At 37.6% G+C, this 12859-nt stretch overlaps 1 protein-coding gene across 9 annotated transcripts in view; it reads right to left on the bottom strand.

Moving 5' to 3' along the window:
* The window catches only part of TENM1 (teneurin transmembrane protein 1), a 615716-nt gene that overhangs the window by 152107 nt on the left and 450750 nt on the right, over window positions 1-12859 (bottom strand). For all 9 annotated transcript variants that reach the window (XM_040572077.1, XM_040572078.1, XM_040572079.1 and 6 more), the window contains one exon: window positions 6878-7118. In XM_040572077.1, the coding sequence (XP_040428011.1) occupies window positions 6878-7118 (241 nt within the window). The remainder of the gene's footprint in view (window positions 1-6877; window positions 7119-12859) is intronic.

Below are 12859 nucleotides of genomic sequence, written 5' to 3'. Positions count from 1 at the left end.
TATATTTTCAGTAGTATATTAATTTTTGTCTTGGAAAATCAAAATAGTACTTACAGTAATATTTACATAGTTTCTATAAAGAATAGTATGTAATATTTGCAGAATACTGTAAAACCATGAAACAAGAAAGAAAAATTACTAATATTGTGATTTTTTTGCTTATATTCTGTGGTTAGAAGCATGGCTTAAAACAGATAAATAAACATGAGATAACTAAAGTAGACAGAGTTGCCCATAGTTCTCTTCGCCATGAATTTCATCCTGTGGGTATTCATGCATATTCCAACTGAATTTATTACCAGAATTTGAGTCTATGTCCAAATACCTGCACTCCCATGCACATGGTCAAAAGCCAAGGTGTAAAGCGACAAATGCCACTCACTCAACAAATTTTACTGGATGACAGGAGCATATTTCCTATGGAAAATACTATCTGGTCATCCAAAACAGATTTCCTAGAAATAGCTATCCAGGGAACAGATACACATTTTCAGGCAATAACATTTCACATATACTTTTTTATCTTAAAAATAAAAAGATAAGGTACTCTGCAGATCTATGACCCTTTCTACTACTACAGTCTCTGTTTTCCAAATCAGCCTAGACCTGTTGTATTAATATGTAATTATTTTTCTCTTTCCAAATTTATACTCATTCTCTTTCAGTTTTTGTAAATGAAAATACTGGTCTTTACAGAAAGCTAACAGGCCTGCTTGCTTATTGCTGGCCATAAAATAACAATATGTCTTTACTTTTATTTATTACTTTCTATACTATTCCATTACTCAAAATAATGAGCAAAGACTATCTGCAGCATTATGACCCAGGTTACTATAAGGCTGCACAAAGACATTTATACATACAAAAACATTTATACATACAAATACTATCACACTGTTCCAGGGAAAGCCAAACCAGAGCTTTTCCCAAAGAAAAGTAACAGTTATACACGAACAATTTAAGTCGCCTCATTGGCCAAAGTGACTGGATCTCAAATTATTCAAAAGAAGGACCCTCAAGTACCATAGCTGCCGACATTAAAATTGTAATTCATTGTAGCTGACAAATGTTTACATTTTTATTTCCATACAGGATGGTATCTTTCCTGCATTATTAAAGTTAAGGTCATATTTACAGCTTTTATTTTAAGTTCATTGTCATATTTACCGTTTTCAATTCATCTTTTACAGTTCAGAAGTCTTAATTTATTTTTTATTTTTTTCTGTGTAGTGGAAACACATGGGACTTGGACTGGATTTAAGCCCCTTGCCACATGTTTGTTTTTTAATATGATCAGCTTCTCTACAGGCTGGATTTATTGTTTAATTAGGTAGAAAATGACAAAATACAAGAGAAATGTCAAAACAGCAAATACTGAACAAGACTGTTGGAAGGAAGGATCATAAATGAAGCTCCCCCTGCATTTATATTTTTGGAATAACCACAAGTGTGGTTATTCAACACAGGAGAAGGCTCCATTTACAAACAAGTTCCTAATGAATTGCATTGCTCAAATAGTAATTGTCTCCTTGCTTGGTGGTTTATGATCATCAACACCTGTGTGCCTCGGGATCTATAAAAGCCATTCTGTTTGCTATGGAAACCTTGAACTGGGAAAAAAAGGAAGGCACAAAAGTGCTTTCTGTATCTCTGCACTGGGGTAAGATTCACAGGATGCTCAAATAAGAGTGCAAGGAGAAAGAATAAATCTTCAAGAGCTCATTCTCAACTGCTTTTGTGCGTGCACATTTATATATATGTATTTTCTGTGATTATTTCTGCTTTTAGCACTACTTCAGCTTAAATGGAGAGTCAATATGCACAGGTTTTTGTAGTTTGAAAGCCCATCAATGTTCATTTTGAAGGGCACAAATAATTATGAGCTTGATTAAAAAAGAACAAGGGAAAACCATACTACTGAATGTATCTCTTGCTAAGTGATAGTTGCTAAGATCTCCCCGGTTCTAAAAAGTATCATAAACAAGATGATATTTTTAGGAAAACAGAAACCCAGAGCCTTAAATAGGCACCTTAAATAACTATATAATACAAAAAGGAAGGACCTCATCTATATGAGGAGCTAAATACACTTCTTAACTCCAAAACTGTCTAAGTCTTTAAGTATTTAAAGACATAATCAAACTTTAGGGCTCTGAAATATTGCTGAAGAGTAACTAAAAATCACAACTGCCTTGAACCCCAAATACTTCTCCTATTAATCTAGTATTTTAGTACTTCAAAGTTTTATAGAAATTAATGATAATTGAATCTCAGGTTCATGGTCTGGTACCTTACTGTCCCTTTAGAGGAGCTATTACCATGGTGATAAGATTGCCTAAATTAAGCTGTCTTCTTCACAGTATTTGGCTCATCGCCAGTGCACTGAAGGGAGATTTCTGTCCATTCAGCACAGCATTAACCTTACTGCCAACACTGCTAAATGGGTTAGGGGAACTAGAAAGAAATTTGATTTAAAAAAGGAAGGAACAAGCAAATATGTAAAACACTGAAGCACAAAACAGGACTAAAAATGAACATATTGATATAAAATCAACATGAGGGAAATTTTGATATTTAGAAAGAAAAAATAAAAGATCTAATGGTTGGGTGATCTAAACGCAAAACTTAACTTTCCTCAAAATAAGCACATCCAATGGTTTATCCATGAGGGGACTGTAACATACCGTAAGGAGCATCAGGAGTAATGCCAGATAATAATCCATATTTGATATTTTTTTTTCCTAATTTGGGAATTAGATTTAAGTGAAAACAAACAAATAGCAAGCACCAGAGTAGACAAATGCAAAAATGCGAGATATATGGAAACAAGCACTGAGTCAACTAACAGGGCACGGAGAAAATGAAAAACACTCCTTTGAATTGTCAGGATTTAATACATACTGCATAAAATGCAGTAAGCTACGTTCAGATGGGGCTGTCAGAGATAATGACAATGTATTACACTGTAAATCACAAGATTTGAAACATTAGAGCAAAGTATCTATGAAACCTGAAAAAACAATTATTTTAGTGGAAATAGAGAGAATAAGCAATAGGTTGCGAGTACTTTATTCTGAGGGTGTAGAAAAAAATCAATTTATGTAAGAGCCCAATAGCATTATCCTAAAAAAAGAGAATTGATGTTTCCTGTGTTTTTATGTAGTGCGAGAGATCCTTGCAGTCTTTTTCCAGCCATACTTACAAATTAGTTTTCTGTGTGACACAATGAAATTACTGCATTCTCATAAGTCATTTTAATAATGAATAAGTTGTTTTCAAAACTGCGTGCATGGATACAGACAGAGCCTGCATCTGCATTTGTGGGCACGTTGCAGCGCCCAAGGCTTCAGCACCGGCAGCCGGCAGCATGAGCTGGGACATATCCTGCAGATCCAGTTTTTCTCCAATTTCTAGAGGTACTCTACGACTTGTATTCTGAAGTTTTAAGGTGTTCCTAATTCCTGTGTTCATTTAGGTTGTTTACAATTACCACCAGGCCGAGAACTGGCCTTGGCAATGACAGAGCTCAAGACTGGGCTTGGCTTTACCAAAGGCTTGTGTGAACTCGAACAAGCCATCGCCACTTTCCAAGTCGGTGTCCTCAGTGAACAGTTGGGCCAGAAAGTCGAGTCCTGACATGACTGGTTTGTGGATCAGTCCATGCATATAACACCTCTAGATGAAGCACTGAACTGAGCTCCTGATTTGCCCTTTTCAATTAAAATATAACCAGGTTTTACTCTACAAAAAACCTCTCAGAACACAGACCTCATTAAATGTCTCTACTACAGCCCCTTTCACCTAATGTAGGTTTCAAAAACCAATTGTGCACAAATACATCTCTAATCAGAATATGTTAAACATTTTCAGAACTATAGAATTTTCTTTTACATAAATATGATGCATTATCTTCATAAGCAGCCTCATAAACTTGCTTCACTTCTCATTATCTGGGGTGAACAGGATTTACAGTCACACGATTAGTTCTAGGGAATCTGTTCCTGCCTGGAAAGTGTCTCGTACTACGTGGCTGGAGCTAAACCATGCAAACACATGTGTTGTTTGTGGATTAACAGGAGACACAGTTGGATAGAAAAGCTGAACATGTGCATTCTGATTTTTGCCCAGTTATTACAGTAGGGAATAAATTACTGTCTCTAAATCTTCTTTTTGATTGCAAATGTTCCAAATTAAAAAAAAAAAATCTGCTTGGACATATTAGTATGCACATATTAGGTAGATTTTGTGCTATTAAAGATTTAGCACAGAAATACAGCTGCCATTGACATGTTTCCCTTTATTTTGCAGGATTATTTTTAATGGACAGCTAAACATTAATGCAGGAGGAAGGCACGAGAATCCAGATATTAGGCCAAAGTATTTGTTCGATTCTGGCTGAATCACTCCCTGTTAAAGGCAGAAAAAACAAACAGTGAGCCCTGCTTTTTCTCTAAGGCTATGCCATGTACTAGAGACTTCTGAGAAGTGGTAATCACAAATGTTCTTTATTACAAAGTTCCCCTGCTGTATCACTTGTCTCCACATATACTGCAGGTACATCTTGGGAACAGTCTTGCAGATTCTACTTGCAGATTATGCAGCCTTTCAGCCAGCTTCAGGGGAGACTGCAGCGAGCTGCTGGAGGGTGCATGAAATCAGCTGAAACAACCACTGAAGGTTAGGAATGTGGAAAATTCCCAGTTAGTGAATTGCCAAAGGGTTGCCCCTAGTATGGTTTCCAGTCTGAAAAACGAATCCACTGCACAGCCCTTTCATCAGTATCCAATTATACAGATTATAGAATCAAGTAGATATACAGATATTACACTAGAAAATGTACTTTATGAGAAGTTTCAAATCTGTAAAAATAATAACAAAGAAAACAGAAAAAAAACCCACAAACGCAGAAGTGAACACTTAAAATTGCAAAGTATTTTTCCCAGCAAGGAGGTTTGAAAATAAAATAGTGAATAGGGATGCAGAAGGGCTAAATAAGATCTATTTTAGTGGTGTCTGAAGACAATCAAAAGGTACTTAGTGGGTACAGAATGCCTAAGGAGCAGTCTTCTGTGTAGCAGACAGTATAGATAGATAAGCTTGTGACATCATGAATGGCAGACATTTATCTTTATAAAGATTATGTAAATAGAAGCTCTGATTCCAACCATCTATTCACTATTGATTTTTTTTAAAGTGCATTTAATAAGAAATAGAATTTCAGTGATACTTCTTGAGTATTTGCATTTGAATTTTGTACTTTTTAGTATTTTCAATGAATATTATTTCACCATTATTCTGTTATCTGACTTTTGTTCTTTTTGTCCTTAACTTCTCAGTTTAAATAAGTTAAATATATTCTCCTTTGACTCAATTTTAAATGACAAATTTCTGTTCTGAAATCTGGACAAACGTAATTAAGAATGAATGTAATACAAGTATTTGCAAAATTACTTTCAGTTTGTCTCTCTGATTTTATTCTGAATAAACACAATAAGATGAGGAACTAGCTGAACTACAATTTTGTTCATGTTCACTTTTGGAGGAAAAGTTTCCATCCTCCTTCATTCTTTTTGTGATTTGTCCTTAGGACAAATAAAGAAAGTTTTATTGCAGAATGAATCAGCTTATTCTTGAATCCCAACTTAACAGCCTTTCAGAGAAGAAATACTTAATTTGACACTTCTAATTAGCAGCAGTTAAGTGTTTAAAGATGTATATTAAAATTAAATTATGTAATAAAATAAAAACAAACTTCCCATAAAAGAAAAAAAATGAGGTCCCAGTGATTAATTGTGATAAATGGCCACTGGACGTGTGCATTAACAACAAAACACTTCTATGCATATTGCCTTACATTCTCTAGTTCAGATTAGTTGAATGTCAGACATTCATCTGTGTGTCACCAACCACCACCTTAACCGACAGTTATGCACTTCCTATGTTTGACAGTGCTAAAAGCTAAAGGAAACCCTAGTCCAAACTTGAAACTCTGCTCACAATAAAGAGGAAGAAGGTTGTTCAAGGGCTTGTTTTAGGGATAAAGTCAGCAAACACAGCTGTAGTTAAAAGCCATCAAATTAGCTAATACTTCACAGGAATGAAAAAGCTTATGGTCAAAGACTCAGAGGAAGCTGTGCATGTACCTCTGCAGGCAGAATTTTGGGTTCTGAATCACAGGTTTGCTGAATACATAGTGTATTTGCTTTCCATTATTTTTCAGAACAGAGTATTAGTGTAAACTGTGGCTGATCCTGCAGTTGAACCCTTCCTCCCTAGTTCCCAAATGTAAGGCTCTTCATGCTCCATACATCTCTTGGACCTGTATCACTTCTCTATTATCAAATGATCATCAAATGATGTTCTTTGTGTACACGTGCAATAACATGTTTAAATATGCCTTGAGGGAAATATTATTTTAGTATTATTTAGTATTATCTTAGTATTATTTTTATTACATCATTTCTTATCAACAGGAAGCCAAATCCTGAACACTGACCTACTCCAGGAGTGTCAGAACAAACCACCTGTTTGTTGATTACAAAACGTCCCTGGGAGAATGTGGGATGGTCATACAAGTAGAGGAGTACAAATCTTTGCTGCACACACCTCTAACATACTTATGTAACCTATGCACCTTAAGGAAATCAATCTCTTCCCAAACTTTGCAAAACACATGCTTTTACAAGTGTTGACAATCTAGATGAATCAATTAAGAACAATCTCGCATGGCTACACTATATGCCTCAAATCTAAATGCTTTGGCATGTCCCGAATGACGACCTTGCATTCCCCACCATCTTCACATACCAACATCAGGCCTCCAACCCTTTTTTTTTTTAAACATTTTTTAACCTGTATAGAGCAGGTTGGTACATACCTGGTTTCCAGCGGTATGTTGCTGTTCAAGACCCAGCTGTTATGGAGATGCACCGAATCTTGTGTACTGGTGGGGGGAGTGGGGGCAGCAGGGCTGGGCTGGCTGCGGGTCGTCATCGACCTCCTCTGGAGTGTGTCGGCTGCTGGCAGTGGTTTCCTGGTGCAGGTGCACGCGTGCGGTGGCGGAGGCGGTGGCGGCAGGGGTCTGAACGTGAACTGGTTGTGTGGGCTCCCTGGCATGTCTGAAACGACACAGAAGGGAGACCCATAGGCTTATTGTTTTTAAAGGACGGGAAGAGCATGAGGATGACATAGCATTTGATGGGATTAGAGCATTGTGCAACTGATCATGTTATTAACTCAGGTGTCTGTAAAATGTTGGTGCAGTGTGAAATAATTTAAGGTGCAATACTTTACTGAAATGATGAGTATTAGACACAGATGTACCCTCCAGCACTGAAGTTAGAGCAACAACAACAAAAAAGTAGAAGATATAACCTTCACTCAGTTTGTCATAGGATTTTTTGGGGAGGAGGTTAAAGAACAAATAAATCAAGTTGACATTGAATTGCTGCACAGATACCAACTGATTTTATCAGGTATAAATCTCATTTAAGAAGAGCTGCAAAAGAAATAGACACAGTACAAGAATTATTCTCTCACTTAAAATCAAGAAAGAAAATAACTGAATAATTCCTACCGCCTAATAAATACCTTCCATAAAATAAGATCAATGCATTTCTGCTACTCTGGTACTGCATTTGTTAACTGAGTGCTGGGAAAAGGCTCTCTGAATGACTAACTGAATGATCCAGATACCTGGAGAAAAGGGCTCATGGCAGCGTGTGGGCTGGCAAAGAGCTCCAGCCACAGGAGAGGCTGGGATGGGTGATGGGTATGTGATGAGCAGTGCATGGGGGGCACCCATGGGCCTGCCCCATGCAAATACAGAAGATGCACATACTGTGCAGCGGAACTTGGAAGGGACGATGAAACCGTGTTCGTTTCCCACAGGAGTGTCCAAGACCTCTTGGTGCAGCATGAGATGCAGCTATGGAGAATAGAGGCAAGAAATCCCTTTCTAAATGAACAATAACAAATAATTTGCAAAGAAGATGCTGATAAACATTACTGCCGGATTGGGTAAGCTGTGAAACTATTAACCTGAAACTCCTCCAGCTAATTTCCTCCAGCCTAGTATGTCTTAATCCCATTCCTACACTCACCCTCGCTCTCCCTGTCCCCTCAGCCAACATCCAGCTGCATTTGCACAAAACCAGCTGGAGCAGAGCTCTGATGAACCTGAAAAAATTCCCTGCAAGGAACTACTGCCGCCCTCCATTACAACATGTGCTTTCTTCAAATTATGACATGGTTTGTCTTCAAGGTGAAAGATGAAAGCGTGCCCTTTCCCTTCTTGGAATGGCTGGCAGGAAAAAAAAAAAAAAGCACTTTTTTCTCTGTGACAGCCACAATTTGCCCCAGCTGGAGAAACAAGGTTGTTTAGTGCTCCACATAAGCTCTTCTGTGCTGCGGTAAGCAAAGCTGTCACGGATTTGGCCCAAGCTTAATCCTTTTAATTTCATTGATCTTTTATCAAGGCAGCATTCTTACAGTTGCATTAAGGTTTACACTGCAATATTAGTTTGCATATACCAGAAAAGCATTTCTAAGCATATTAGAAAATTGGAGACCTCAGTAAATTAAATCACTGGAGTCAACAGTCCAGAGCTCTGAAATAATCTGCTAAGGCACTTTCATATAATAATCTCAGTAAATCCTGTATCCTGCTATTTTAGAAGGGAAATCTACCAAAATTTTGGACATATTATTTGACGTCCAGCATCCTCTAGTACGTGATCAGTGACTTTCCCTTACTTAGCGGCATCGATCTTAAATGCACTCTACAGAAGACTTGCAGGATTACCACACATCCTATCATTTGCATGACAAACCATTTTAATGGTTGTACCACTGTCACATCAGTTAGAAAATGACTGATCTTTGCCAGGAACACAGTCAGGCACTGCAAGGTACTTCAAAAGCTCTGCAGTAAATGTTGAGCAGCTAAGGTGGCTGCTTCTCTAGGTAAATGGGAAAATCTCTAGGATCTGTATGGCAACACACCTCTTGAGTTCCTTTCTTCTCCTTTTACTGTCCCTATCCTGCCAATAGCATGCAATTATCTGACAAATAGTCTAGTTTGTTCCATGCGATAGACTGGTTCTGCTTTGTGAACCATGAAGCATTTCCGGTCAGTAGGGTACCTTGTATCTCTCAGTGCTACTTCTCACAATACTTTAATGCACCAGATTTCCTGGGGAATTCCTTTTTAATTATCACACTTGTCACCCCTTCCTGCAGCTCTTGGCATCGCAGAAAACCTCACATCACATTCTGAGGTATTTTGGTGATTTAAAGACAGGTCTTCTGCATCAGCCCTTCACTTCAACGAAGCGTAGCAAAGTCATCCAGCAGAGAATCTGGCCTGAGTTTCCAATTAGTTCTTACGGACTTTCTAATTTAGTAAACTTACTTTTATTTTGCTCGAAACTAAGTCTACATCCCATTAACTTTATTTTTATACCACAAAAAAATGTTGCTTGGGATATAAAACAGCATTGTATCTAAATCTGCATGCTCACGATTCTTCAGGGCTCCGAGTAAACAGCAGACTGTAAAATAACTTCATGCAAAATCATTCAAATACCAAAAAAGAAAGAAAAGAAGAAAAGAATTACACAAATTTGTCTAAAATTTCCAAATTTCCAAAGTGCACAGGAGTGCTACAGAAGTTAACTTAGCTGTGAATTTTTACCCCACTGCAGCATAACGCTACCTACCCATGACAACACCTGCTTTTACGTGGAAAAGCTGCTTACAATGTTCAGATTTTATTTTTTTAGACAAAAAAGCTTATGTATGTTTGGCAAATATAACATTATTTATTTTCAAAGTGTTTATTGACATGTTAGAAGTTTCCATTAATCTAAAATTGTAGCTACTAACAGGATTTCAGCTCAGAGTTTACATTTACAATAATTTGCTACAGATCAGCTTCTTGGCTGAGCAACATGCAAAGCCAGAAGAAATGCTCCTGGGCCTCACTGTTGGTCTTCTCATGTGGAAGGGGCACTGTCCCCACCCACACTTGCATTTAGCCCTCAGCCCCCCCTTTTTTTTTTTTTTTTTTTTTACAGTCAGGAGGGGCAGTTTAGAAAATGTTTAAATTCATTCCCCTAAAAGTTGATTGTTTTTAGAGTTCTCCCATCTCCACAGAGCACATCCAGAACTGTTAATGCTTCCTGAAGGGATAAATAGGACATTTCTGCTTTCTTTGCATTTCTTTATTGTATATCAGATCGCACATTCCCCGTCCACTCCATAAACTCCACTTAAACTTCTTTCAATTCCTTTTTCTAAGGGTTTTATTTCATTCTTTGGTAACGGTGTTAATTTGTTCATCTTTTTTTCTTCCGAGACATCTCTCAAACACAAGGCACTCACCCCAAAGGAGACAATGCTGTACTGGTGCTAGCTATAAAAGACGAAAACATTTCTGGTAATTCTGCTCATTTGAAGGGTTTCTACTTGCTCTTCTTTCTTTGAAGCTTGAAAGGGGGAGTTCTAGTTTTGTCCTAAATGTTCATCTTTGGTTCTGCCTCATTCTCTTGGAAGGCCCTTGATCGATATTGAACACAGGCTGCTCCATGGCAGTGGAATACTGCTTGGTACCTCCAGCTACAGGGCGCAGACCTGAACAGCCCCTTTTCAGCTGTCAAGTTCTGCTCTTGCTTTTTCCTTCAGGGGAACACAACTACTCAGATCTTTCTTTTCTCCTAGACACCCGCTTCTTATTGAGCACAAAGGTCACTGACTTGGAAGCTTCCCCTCCTCGACCACATTTGGTTGAGCACTGCCATTCCCATCAAGAGCTCCTGGAGGCACAAACCAGTGGACAACATGAGCATTAACTTCTCATTCTCCTTAAGAGTCATGCTAAAATGCCTTCATAAAGATGCAGCGGAATTGCTTTATAGCCTGACAAAAATGAAGTAAGAAGCTTTATCAACTAGTTAGCTCCCAATAAAATTATTTTTGAAAATAAGCCAGGACTTTTGCTAAACCTTTCTCCTAGCAGTTCTGAAGCACACTTTACTATACTTTTCGGATCCACAAAGAAAGGGTAATTGAACTGTTTTATCATTCACTGACAAGACTACAACAGCCTGCATCAGTACTAAGTGAAGTATATCAGAGAGAATATATTAAAAAGTAATGAACCTTAAAAGGTTTGCATCTAACCTATAGTGCTTTTGAGATATTTTAATTTTTTCAGTTCCTAAATTCATTATTTATTGGTACGTTTTTTTACCAGACTTGTCTCAGCTGAGTATGAATTAGCTTGCAAGCTGTTATTTAATGAACTAAATAGCAGCACATGTTCAGAGATTTTCATTTAGGTTACTATTCTATGGGCATACTACTACTCAGTTACAAACCAAGAGGAGAAGGATCAAGCCAAGAGCACTGTGCAAAATTTACATAAATGGGCACTGAAGAAGTGGAAAACATTCAGTGCAGGGAAGACAAAGGATCTCAATGCTTAAGACTACAGCTAAAAAGCACAGAATAAAAAAAAAATATATCAAATTTACAATGAGATTTATGCACTGGGTTTGGGCAGACAAACTAAGACTTACATGCAGGTCCCACTGTTGCAGAGTGCTGGCTCTGCTACATGTTAATACACTTATTGATCTTTACACCCTTTCCTTCCATTCTCAATTTGATTCTATGAGACTACATCTTTAGACTTATTTTTTTTTCTATGTATGCCCCAATGACCTTTCCAAACCATAATTAGTTGTTGTCTGTCTCTGAATTCCTTTTATTTTTGCTGTGATATATTTTGAGAAAAGGTAAATATGAAAAATATTTGTATATGGGACTGCTCTGTTGATGTATAAATTTTTGTTCCATTCAATAATCTGTTTTGCACTTGCTCTTTCTGACATAGCTCAGTATTTAGCTGGCTTACCTTACGTGTAAAATACTTTGCTTCTAGCACTTTGCCAGACCACTGGGATATGAAAGTATCCAACCAGTACCTTTAATACCAATTTACCATTACATTATAGTTTTGCTACGTATAATTTCTTTTTTTTCCCCCTCAGTCTTTTGCAGAGTAAATCTTCCAGAACATAAAATATCAAACATCCCTAAAGAATTCTACAAACCATATGGTTTTGTGCAAAATAAAGATTACAATTCAATGAACGCTTGCAAACTAAAGGTCACACGGACTCAAAGTTCACATACTAAGGAGATGTAGAGACCTTCAGAGACCAGCCCTACTGCTCACCACAGGCTGCTGCCTTGCACCCACGCGCCCTGAGCTCACCCCCATCAAAGCCAGTTTGCCTGGGTGAGATGGCTGGGACGGTGCCGGAGAGCCTGATGGAAGGAGGGAACAATTAAGCAATGTGGATAACCAAGGGGCTCTGGGCCCCTATCAGTACAGATGCAACTTGAAATAGCCAAGTATACAATTTTATACCACACCACCACTGTAAGAGTAGAATGAACGCTACATATCGTTATTTAGGGGCTGTGCTGAAAATACAGCATTTCACTTCCAAGGAGAAATTAATGGAGGTCTTAGACCATGTATTTTGAACAGCATCAATGAGCATAAAATACAGCTGGATTTACATTTTATGATATCAAACAACTTTATAATACTATAACACTCAGTCCAATGTGTTCATATGGATCCCATTAAATGTTTCCGTGATGTTCTTAGTACTACATATGTTCAATTCACTTGAATCCCTTACAGTTATACAACACACATTAACAGCTTCCAGCTTATCATTTGTGGATCATTTTAACACAAAAATCTGGTAAAATAAGAATTCTAACAGTTTCCTAATGCTAATTCACTTCTGCTACTTTTCTTCAGGATATTCAAGTTGAGCCA

This window comes from Cygnus olor, chromosome 13, assembly GCF_009769625.2.
Source record: "Cygnus olor isolate bCygOlo1 chromosome 13, bCygOlo1.pri.v2, whole genome shotgun sequence".
Classification (NCBI taxonomy): Eukaryota; Metazoa; Chordata; class Aves; order Anseriformes; family Anatidae; genus Cygnus; species Cygnus olor.
Note: the sequence above shows the minus strand (reverse complement) of the source record. Positions and strands in the feature narration are given on the sequence as shown.